Genomic DNA, 12,013 nt, shown 5'->3' on the forward strand with positions numbered 1-12,013 from the left:
TCTCTGCCATAGAGGGTGTCAGCAACCCGAATCAAGGACAAAATTAAACAATTGCAATCACTTTTTTTTATCAGACCTTTGCTGTCAGTTTTTATTTTCAATTATTCTGAAACAAAGGCAGTGTAAAAGGGACATTCTGTCAATAAAGAACTTTGCTAACATAAATGCCACTTCTCTCTCAACATCAAAAAACAGTACACAATAACTAACTAAATATAGAGCTGGATGCATATGGAGTGGCAAAGAAAAATATGCATTGTAGTTGTGTTTTTCCTGGGTCAGTCGGCCGGTATCCAAATATGGCTTCATCAGCCAGCATTTCAGTGGGTATGCAGGGTCTCCAATTATGTAGTGTCCTATGTCACGTCCAGCAATATTGACAGTGTGTTGTGTGAAAAGCTGTCCATCTCCCACAATTTCCCAGAAATGGGACTGTCTCAGCACGCGTGCATCATGTACACTACCAGGAAAGCCTACACACACATCCCAGAACAGACCCTTGCCATCAACAACACCCTGTAGTATAATGGAGTGCCATCCCTTTCTATTATAAAAAGATGTGTGGGAACAATTCAGGTGCTAATATAGGGATATGGCTGCCGTCTATTGCTCCAACGCATTGAGGTGCCCTCCACCTGTTGTCAAAATATGTAGCCATCTCCATCAATTTTCTGGTATCAGGGGTCTTGATATGGTCAGGAAGCAGCACCTTTATGACTGCTTAACAGAAGTCCTGCACACAACGGCAAACTGTAGAAATACCAACGCCAAAAAGGTGACTCACACTCCTGTACTCATTGTTGGTGGCCAGTCTCCACAGGGTGATGGCAATCCGTTTATTCACAGGCATGGGCAGACGGTAGTTCGTGGTGCAGGACAGGGCCTAGACGACAGCAGATGTAACTGATGGACTCCCGCGACACCCGAAAGTTCCATATGAACATGTCGTCATCGAAGCCAGGAACAACACCATCCCACCATTCCTGTGAATGTGGATGTGCCCACACCCTTCATCTTCTCATGGCGTTTATGATTGCCTGTAAAGTTAAAAGTTCCATTGAATTTCCACTACCAGTCCATGCTCCATATTCGGTCCAGACAGCAACTATAACCAGCGACTTTCCAGTTCCCAACCCAACTGAGCTACTGCTGTTTCTGTCATCAGCACAGGGGTGAAACTTTGAGCCCAAATCAGAGAAACATACAGGATTTTCTAGTAGTAGATTGCTTCCCTTCATACTATAAAAGCCTCCCTGCTGCAGGTCCACTGTGTCCAGCTGTGGCTGGACGGGTCTGACTCCTCAAATTAACAGGGGAAAATCCAGGCGAGGTAGGTGGGTAGTGTTCTCATCTCTATGAACCACCAATGTAAACCACTTAGACTACAGGTCCTTTCATACGCTGGAGAGCAAAGAAAATTAATAATTAGTCAGCTGTCAGCATGTTAGCATCATTGAAACACATAAACTCAAAAATGAAAGGCTCTGACGTACCTCCCGTTTTCGATACTTGTGTATCAAATATCCTGTGACTCCACAACTATGATCGCCAGCAAGATGCAGAAAAGCACAATTAGGATCACTCTGCTCCGACTGGACAGCCCACCTGACAGGAGCAAACAAAAAGAGATGATAAGAGCTGATGTTAGAAAACAACAAACACACAACATGAATGTGACTCAGTGTCAGGTCTGACAAACTCTAAAGCTTTAGTTATAACCCATCAGATTTCAGCCCTGAAACACAAAATGCCAGAAACGACTGTCTTGTGTTGTAGATTATCAGTGATCGCTGCCGGTGCTAAACTTAAAGACAGATATATTAAGTTTCCTGTGACTGCTTCACAATAAAAGCCACCTCATGTTTCACCAGTTGAACTCTTTTAATGTGAAGCAGCAGCAGTAGGAAATAAAGTATCAATGAGGTAAAATCACATTGGATCACATGCAGACATCGTTCCCTGTGAGCCAGCTGTGTATGAGTACAATTTGAGTCCAGTGCAGGAATGGTGGACCCCGCCACTAACAACAAAAACTACTACAAATACAGAATTTGACTGGCTATTGCTGAAAAAATACACACCATTAGAGACATTTTGAAAATCTTATAACTTTAAACATGAAGCCTGACTGAAAAACAACAGTAAAGAAATTTAAAAACAACATGTTGATGCTGAGAACTCTCACTTCTCACTTTTAACGTCTTTGTCTTCCGTTGGATCAGACGTTTGTAGACTGATGGGTTGCAGTGGTCTTTCTGTTGTCTGAGCTGACTTTGGCTCTGGAAAAACAGAAGTTTCGCAGTGACTTACAGCTCTACATTTAAAGGAGACGACAGTAGTTTCTTATTGTTGACAAATATAAAATAACTGAACTTTAAAATATTTAAGCTTCTGACCTTATACATATATATGTATAATTTTTTTGTATTGTATAGAGAAGACAAAATGCTGATACATCAAACTGACTTTACATTAAATACATGATGATACAGTCGTGTGATTTTGTTCCAGACACCACAGGCCACATAAACAATAAAGAGGAACAGAAGCTGAAACTTCTCCATCACATGCTATGTAGTGCTGTATATAGGTCAAGGTAAGGTAAACTTACTGAGGGGCACTTTGAGATAGAGACAGTAGTCATGAGTACAACAAATCAGACAGTATGATGTAAGGATACAGAATCCAGTATGACACACCGTCAGGGGTTAATCATGGACATGCTTGTTAAGATCAGCAATAACATACGGGACAAAGGAGGATCTGTAACGCTTAGTGCTGCATTTAGGGAGGCAGAACCTCTGCCCTGATGGAAGCATCCAAAACTCAACATGGAGGGGGTGTTGAGAGTCTGAGACAACAGACCGAGCTTCAGAGGTGACCCTCTCTTCATACAGATGCTGGAGGTCATTTAAAGTAACACCAGTGATCTTACAACACAGCTTGACCACTTTTTCCAACCTGTTCTTGATTTTAAGGCTCAGATTACCAAACCAACAGATGATGTTAAAGGAAGGAACGGACTCGATAAAAGAAGAATAGAATAATTTCATGATCGTCCTTTCTACATAGAAACTCCTCACCTTCCTTCTTAGCATTGTAACCAAAAGAATACAGAATACAGCTCTCTGAAATAACAATAAATATTGACTATGGTCATATTTGAAGTACATTCAACACCAGCAGCTTCAGTACAAAAGACGCTGTATTAGATTTCTATCTTAAAACAATAGTGGTGGAAGCATATTGCTAAGACAGTGACTAAACATTTGATTTGTAAATGGTTTGAAAGGCAGGGGACGACTTAACCTGCTTCTTCAACAGCTTCCACTTTAGTTTGTCATGGAAGGAGTGGAAATGTTTACAGAAACGCACATGTAATTACATGGATTATACTTATGTGTCGAATCAGCGCCATCTGCACCTCCCCAGAAATGTAACTACACATCACAGCAACGCAGATGTCCTGTCTATTTCTGTAAGCTGAAACCATTTCCCTCAGTGGAAACAAAGCTTTTATTTACTTTAATTTAAGTCTTGTGTGTGATTTATCCTGGCTTTATATGAGCAGGGGAAATCCCTGCTAGCCGCTAGGCTAATTTATACAATGTAAAATGCCATAGGCTGGTGCTAATAACGTTAGCAAAAAAACGTGTTTAGTATGAGACAGTTGGTTTTGTCAGTGAACCTTGTGAGCTGTAATGGAGCCAAATTTTATAATGTTACCTTTGTTAAATGTTGCTGTTGTCCCTGGTTTTATATGAGTAGAGGAAAAGGAGGAAACTGAAACTGAAATGCTCATACCTCGGTGGTTATTATGAGTCTAACTGACTTCAAATGAATCCTTGTACAAAGCCAAAAGATTCTCTTGCAGGATTTAGATTTCCTCTGCAAAGCAGCATGATTTTCTGTCAATACTTTAGAAGCAGATTTAAAATTCCAAAACATTTGCAATTTTGCTTGCTACAAAATGTGTGCAGAAATTCTCCCAAAAGATCCACAATGCTTCTGTTGAGTGACTGAAGAAAGTGTTTGGAGGAATACTTGAAATCAGGCCTCTGTTATCCTTTAACTCTGTTGATCCTTTGACTTTTCTTTCTGTGCCATCATCAGGTCAAAATAATTATTGATTTCTTTGGTTTATGACCAAATGCCTGAAAACTGGGTAATTCAGCTCAGGCAAAGTTTCTATTTAGTGCTTATTAGCGTGCTAAAATGCTAAACTAAGATTCTTAGACTCTTTGTATAGTTTCATTTACTGAATTCTACTGAATCAACTTACCAGTGACAGTGAGCCAACATGTAGCAGTGCTGCTGCCATAACGTGTGTCCACTTCACACATGTACAGTCCTGAGTCATCAGTCCTGAGTCTGGACACATGAAGTCTGAGTCGTCCCTCTCTGAGGACGTCTTTGTCACACTGGACTCGTCCTGTAAACTGTTCATCTGTTAGGACCTCAACACCTTCATGTAGATGAAACAGACCTGATGATCTGAGATCAGTTAACAGTTCACAGTAGATATAAAGGGAGTGGAGGGAGCTGCCAGGTTTGGTGGTGAACATCCACTCCAGTGTGATGTTGTGGTTCTCCTCTGCCTGATAGGAGGTCTGCGTCACACTGACTACAAATGTTCCTGTTGAGGAGACAGAGCAGTCAAACACGAAAAATTAGAAAGGATAAACAGAGTTAAGAGAATGATAAATTGCTTTTTTACACCACTATTTTTACAATATGTATTAAGTAGTATATTTACGTTATGATATATTTTCATAAACTTATTTCGTAAGTTTGTTCATGATGCATTGCCCAAGTGCATCATAAATGCAAGATATATATTTAGGACATGAGTTTTGTATTCATCAAAGTCATAAAGACATGAAATATATAATAAACTGTGAGCTGTGTGGTAAAGTCAAGACATTAATTTAGAAAAAGGTTATGAATTAAAAATGTTAAAGGTGATCACAGTCGATAAAAGTTCAATCATTAAAAACTCAAATCTATGCATATGTTCTTGATGTTTGCTGCCATCTGCTGGTCATTTTTTAGATTCTTTCTCAGTTACAAGTCAGGCCCAGTGGCGTAAAGGCATCAAGACAAACAGTGCAGAAAGTGTGTAACGCTTTTTTCCAATTTTGAAATAAAAACACTTACTATTACCCCACGCTTGCTGTTCTACCTGTTGTTCTCCTCAATATTTGATAAATGTTTTAATATTTTCAACTTGAATTATTGCATCCATCCCATGACAGTGTAGGTGAGGTACACATGGTTGTGGATAAAATGATGAATTTATGGCTAATTAAATATTCTACAAAATAGCTGTTTATGTCAAACATAATATAATTAATTAAGGATGTTCTATTTTGTGTGAATTTTGGCGCACCCAGCATCCCACTGAAAGTACTGGTAATCTGGATTTGGTAATCCAACACACTGGACCTTCAATAGTTTACAGATGTTCTCACTGACATATTTTATAATGTCAAAGAAATAACAAGGAAAACGTGCTTTAAAGTGTATTTTGTCTTTTCTTTTTCTGAGTAATAACAGAAGGTGTAAACTAACCACAGACACAGGAGGTCAGGTTGATGAGCAGCAGGATCCTGTACATCATCTTCTCCCTGCGAGAGGAGACAGAGCTGAAGAGGAATGTGATTCATCATGATCAATACAGGGGTGAGAGAGACAAGACAGCACCAAGCCTTGATTATGTGTCAGAAACAATAGGTCAGTTTACATGCACACTAATATTCCACTATTATTCCCAGTATGAGAATATTTGGACTTTGATGTAAACATGTAAACAGCATATTCTGTTTGGATATTCTGAATTAGACCTTTTTCCAAATGTTGCATTTTCCAATTAAGCCATATGGGACGTTGGTATTTTTGGATTTTAACAGCATTCTTTGGACATGGAGGTAAAGCATTCAGTGTTCCATCTCGACTGGGTTTATTACTGCAGTTTGTGAGACACAGCTTCTTGTTGCAACACGTTCTCATCTCAGCATCAAATACTGAAACTTTGTCAGTGGACCTAAACGGCAAATATGACACGCTAGATTCTCTCCTGTGTCAGGTTGTTACAGCGTATCAATTTACACTTGTTACACACATTGTGACTTTTCAAAAAACGCTTTCATTTTCACAGTAAACGTACAGTTTCTGCTCAGTACATGCATTTGGTCTTTTTCAAAATAAAACTTAGAATGTAGGTATAACACTTGGGCAGTTTCCATACATCATGTATGTATAACGTATATCAGGACGTTTAATGTACATCATTAAATCAAGGTTTTGATAGCATGTCTATCAAGAAATGCGCATTTTATTTTCCTAATCTTTATTCAGTGAGTGTACATTATCTTTAACTTCTTAGTTATAAAGTGCAGCAGGAATGAGTCCAAAAAAACAGAAGTGAGTCAGCATTTTAGCACTTCTGGTGCCCTCGTCTTGAAGTCAATGTTTATTGGGTTAGATGCCTGAAATAAGGTCTGTGGTTAACACAAGCTTGAGAAATTTTCAGGTTTTGCTGTACGACATAAATTGGGTCAGTAAAAACCACCCTCGTGAATTTTGAAGCTTTTACGTGTCTTAAAAAGGGCAGATGCTAACGAGCGGCTAAATGAAACTGCAGAATGACATCATGCCTAACGGCCAAGGTTATCATAATGGAAACTAGACTAAAAACTAGAACAGAGTGTAAGAAAACATTTCAGTCAACTGAAATAAAAATAAAAACTAGCCTTTAGAAAAAAGAACTAACTGAAAGAATATTGTGTACTTACAAATCTAAAATAATACACTGGACACGTCTAGTTTTAATCTTTGTCAGTGTGGTCAAATCTGTCATGAGGAGGCATTGGTTCATATGTTTATTGAGACTGGGAGTGAACTGGCTTCACAAAGTGTTGTGCTGGATTCAGGTTGTGGCCAAAGTAGAATGAAGCATTTCCACAACAGACAAAATAGTAGCTCAATGCGCCACTTCTACCTACAAGACAAACTTGGAGGATCACAGGCAGCATGGCTTTGAGCCAACCAAAACTAACAAAAAAAGCTTTTTATTTCTCAGAATTGAAGCGCTAACTCAAACATTAACATTAACATTAACTCGTCATACTTGTTAGAAAGACTTAACTCACCATCTGTGGAGCAGCGCTGACCTCTTGACATACGAGGAGAACGACGCCATCACCTGGAGCAGCCACGATTGGTGGAAGTTAACCAATCACCTCAGATTCACCTGAGAAACAGAGGATAAATTATTCATGCCCAGCTTCCAGAGACAATAAGTGTTCAACAGTGGTTCCACACAGCAAGCTTCAGAAATGCACAATTTGTCTTGAAACCACTTATTTTCATCAGTTAGTTATTAGACAGTGAGTAAATGAAATGCTACAGATTAGATTGTGCAGGGACATTTGTGTTCAATGTGATCAACCACACTTCCTCACTAAGACAAAAGTTTCTGTCCCTTCCTTTCTAAGAGTACTTTCCTAAATCACTCCTAAGCTAGGACTCCTCACTACAGGTTTTTAGGCTAAGTCAGGAGCTCTGAGAGTGTTCTCAGAATGTTTGTGAATATGACCCCAGAGTTTGATCCTCTGCCTGACCCTCCCTGTGTCCAAGACTATTCATTAATCAAACAGTCTAAGCTATTTAATTGTTCTATATCATCATGCTATTATTTATATAAGTAGGGGATTTTAATACCAGAGGTGGAAAAAGTACTGAAAAATTCTACTCAAGTAAAAGTATCCTTACTTTGATGAAATTCTACTTAAGTATACAAGTAAAGCTACCCATCTAAAAATTTACTCAAGTAAAAGTAAAAAGTAGTTAGTTTCAAATGTACTTAAAGTAGAAGTTACTTAGTTACTTCCAACAACTTGATGGGGGTCACTCCCATGCAGTGCAAAAATGGTCCAGAGGTCATAAATCCAATCCAAAACTGGTTATTTTTCTATGATGAACCATAGAATTCAATTCAATTTAGGGCTGCACAATATCATTAGAGCATCACCATCGCAATGTGCTCTTGTGCAATAGTCACATTGTGAGACTCGCACTATAAGTTCATCATATCATCAATATAACATTAGTCAAAGGCAATATGCCTGCTTATTTTGCTGGTTAATACTTAAGGTTGTGAAGTTCTCAGTTTCCAGGACAGTTTGATTGTAAAATGTATATTTCATGCAAATACAGCCTTTCCAAATCCCAAATGATCACTTCTTTCCAAATAGAGCTATTCAAGTTTTTGCAATACACTGTATATTGCAATACATATCGCAGTATACAAAATCGTTGTCGCATTGTCAGTTTTGTCTAATGTTGTGCAGCCCTCACTCATTTTGACTCACCAACACAGCTGTTAGACTGATGACACACACAGCAACTTTTTGAGCAATGTTGTTGGGCATTATTCTCAGGGATACAAACAGGTGTATGGTCAAGAAAGAGAGAGCTTGTCAAAGCGAAATTCTGAGTATTAAAATACACTAACACTAATTTGGAAGAATACTGTGTATTCCAAAACAGAACAAATCAGAGTTCCCCTATATGCAACTAGCAGGTGGTGCTCCGCTGCTGAAATATGACCGCTGCTGCTGATTTATTTTTCTTTTTTTGTCTTAGCTCTTTGTTATATTATTTGGCGCTACAGACGCTTCATATCCAGGTCAATTCACACACTTGTGAGTAAAGCATATAAGAGGAGAGGAGAGGGCTCTGTCTGATCTCTTCATGAACTAAAGTTATATTATTTTCCCGCGACGGACGCTTCATATAATAACATTATACTATTTATTGTGTTATATGATGAAACATTTCACTTTATAACGTGATGACTTATATTGTTTATATGACGTCATTTCCGTCTCTACATGGTCGCACTTGTACTGCTGCATTGCTGCCACCAGCTCCCCCTTGATCCAACAAGGAGCAGGTGACAGGGTCTCCTCTGAAAATCAATAAACATCTCACTGGTCTTACACACATTAATGTGGAGGAAGGAGTGGCCACACCAAAAAAAACAAAACAAATTCTTCCAGCACTAAGTCATGATCATATTCTGATCCATTAAGAAGGCTTACAAATACTCATCCGCATACCTAGAGACGAATCTTCATGAGTGATCACTCTGACATTCATTTGTGTATAAACAAAATAAAAGAGGAGAAAGAACACATCCCTGGGGGGATCCAGTAGAAGAAAGATGGGTACTGGACTGTATGATATGCAATGTCAGTCTTTTAGAGTTTCTCTTCCAGTATCTAATGCAAACTGCAGTGCAGTGCATATGTATGTATTATTTTGTTATTACTTCAGTTTATTGACCTGTTGTAGACAGTATTAGAGCATATGGATGATTTCCTAATCAATGATCAAGATTAATTCAGCAGATCAAGTCTGAGCACTGTCACAAAGAAAAACTACACATAGCTACATATGTCAGATTAGAACATGACAAAAGCAAAGTTCATTGTCATATGCAGCTGTTTAGATGCGTACACTCAGGAGATTAGTATAGTTAGTTAGTTAGTTAGAATAGTAGTTTGTAGTCGTTGTTATGGTAACAAAACGATGCCAACGGCTGATAGGAGAGCTTACCTTTAACAGGTGTGAATCCACAAAGCAGGCAAAGGACGATGAGAGTGAGGATTATAGGCGACAGTGAAACACTGTTACTGAGCTCCTCCATGTCCATTTAAAAGTGTGTGACCGTAACTCAGACAGACTGACGACTAACTTCAATACAGCTGTGCGGGATGTTGTCTCGACATATTTCCCTAATGACCTTACTGAAACTCCGCCTACAGGGGGGAATAGCCGTGCTATGTCGTCGTCTCGTAACATTATGATACTGTAATTAATCTATATTTATTTTTCTTGCCCTCTAACAGCGAAAATTAAATTATAAACACTGGTAATAATTATAGTTGAGCATAAACTGTTATTTTCTTCAATAAGTTGTGTGTGGTGCAGCAAACAAACTCACCTGAGGACGGTGCGAGCTACTGGAAGTTATTCAGTCCATGATCGGCACAGTTTGGGATGTGATCTTGAGTCAGGATGAGAGGTGCACTTTGTACAAGAGAAGGTTTAAGTTAAAAACACAGTGTGGTCTGGTCATGTTCCATGAGGGCTGCAGAATCGCTTCCTTTGGTTTGAGTCTCACAGATCAAGCTGACGGAAAGAGGAAAGAGGGGGGGGGGTGTCTTAAGGGCACAGTATCAACCTTTTAATTCGATATTTCATTGTTTAATATTTGTGTATTGTCTTGTTAGCGCTTAGTGTGTTTGAGCTTGAGTTTTAATGACTGCAGAAAAGTTATTTTTATATCAATATTTTTCTCCCTTTTGTTTATTTACTTGATAATTATTAGTCAAAAATTAAATGCAAGGTAAATGTAATCTATCCTCATGTGTTTCTCCAGTGTTCTCTCATCCCAGGACACATTTGCATGTGGGGCCCATGTGGGTAGTAAACACCAATACAATACAATACACTACAACACACTTGTAGAGAGCCACATTCTTTCCCTTTACCCTCATCAGGAAGGTTTTTATTCTCATCTCATAAAATGTCAGAGAGTTACTCTGCACGGTCTCCAAAATGCATCCAGTGTCCTCCCACAGTCTGAACACAGGCTGCCTGTACATGTGACTAAGAGTGTTTGTCTTCAACATAACAGCGTTAACCTGTCCCGTGTCTCACTTCTTGCTCAGTGCATGCTGTGATTGGTGTGTCAGTGGAGCACAGATCTCCATCAGGCAACCAAGTGGTTGCCCAGACTGATAGCTACTCACTTACTCAGTGTAGAAGCCCAAATAATAAGGAAAATAATCAAATCAAGAAAATCTGCATGTCCACAAAAGCAGGCACGCAAAATGCTCCAATCCTGAAATGCTCCTGGTGTATTAGTACATTGTACAACCAAGGGGAACAAAGCTGGGTGGCAGAAAAGTTGCGGCCTCCACTGGCCGGTTAACATGACTGAGGTAAACTGAGTTACAGTTACAGCTCAATTTGGCCATTTAATTGGTCTACTGTCCTTGTCCCAGTATACAAGCACAGGAGGGGAATTGATTTATGGACCGAAGTCCAGCTCTGCTCCCTCTTTCAGCTTGTTGGACTGTAGTGGTTATTCTTGGTCCTATAACCACTGTGGTGGCTGAGCAAAGATATGTCTGACTCGACGCATCCAAAAACTTCAGTGCTTCAATGCTCAGAAGATGTAAATTTAAGTCTAAATAAGGATTCAAAGATAAACTAAGGACTCTATAAAAACTGAAGCAAGGTCAGTCTCTGCATCAGGCCTTGAGGATGTCACACCCTCGAGGCAGCCTCCCCTTGCTTTATCCCCATCCATCCACAGCCACTAGATGGGGTCAACTCAGAGACCAGAAAGAGGTTACAGTTTGTTAACATAATTTTGGCTCCTACAGGACCTTTCTCCAGTTGAATTCTTAGGACACAGACCAAACAATCGAATGTCGTCCAGCTGTTCAAACTCGTTTTTGAACAGGTCACCAGCCATTCTGTGTTTTACTCCCATCCATGTCTGTCAAAATATTTAACTCTTCCAGCTGACACAGGATGAACTGTGTCTCCTCGTCTGTCCAAAAATGCACAGCTCTAGATGTAGATTTCACAGTGTTGTTACTGGCTTCGTCTTCTGTTACGATTTAATGCTATTAGACTTCCAGGTCAACCACTTTGGGTTTGCTTGACTGAATACATGCAGGAGGAATTTGACTCCTAATCAGATTATCTGAGTGTGTTAGTCTGGATTTGAGAAATTCGATTTAGTACAATTTCAGTCGGACTAAAATGTTTAGGTGTATTTTAAAAGTCCACTTTTACGGTGCTTTCACACCTGCCCTGTTTGGTTCGGTTCAAGCAAATTCAAGTTCATTTGCCTCCTAAGTGCGGTTTGTTTGGGCAGGTGTGAACACAGCAATCACACTCAGGTGTGCAGCAAAACAACTGGACCTAGACC

At 39.4% G+C, this 12,013-nt stretch overlaps 1 protein-coding gene across 4 annotated transcripts; it reads right to left on the reverse strand.

The window, feature by feature from the left end:
- Positions 1-61: 61 nt before the first annotated feature.
- LOC117272802 (uncharacterized) lies at positions 62-10,183 on the reverse strand. 4 transcript variants are annotated; one of them, XM_078164155.1, is made up of 7 exons: positions 10,010-10,183; positions 7,152-7,252; positions 5,572-5,627; positions 4,283-4,636; positions 2,193-2,279; positions 1,494-1,605; positions 62-1,401 (listed from the first exon to the last, which is right to left on the reverse strand). In XM_078164155.1, the coding sequence occupies exons 2-6, from the start codon at positions 7,199-7,201 to the stop codon at positions 1,517-1,519; spliced, it is 636 nt and encodes a 211-aa protein (XP_078020281.1). In that variant the 5' UTR covers positions 7,202-7,252; positions 10,010-10,183; the 3' UTR covers positions 62-1,401; positions 1,494-1,516. The 4 variants fall into 4 exon arrangements, with proteins under 4 accessions (XP_078020281.1, XP_078020279.1, XP_078020282.1 ...); XM_078164153.1 differs by having other exon boundaries at positions 5,572-5,645; XM_078164156.1 differs by lacking the exon at positions 10,010-10,183 and adding an exon at positions 9,622-9,999.
- Between the last annotated feature and the right edge of the window lie 1,830 nt (positions 10,184-12,013).

Source organism: Epinephelus lanceolatus, chromosome 22 (assembly GCF_041903045.1).
Source record: "Epinephelus lanceolatus isolate andai-2023 chromosome 22, ASM4190304v1, whole genome shotgun sequence".
NCBI classification, from domain to species: Eukaryota; Metazoa; Chordata; class Actinopteri; order Perciformes; family Serranidae; genus Epinephelus; species Epinephelus lanceolatus.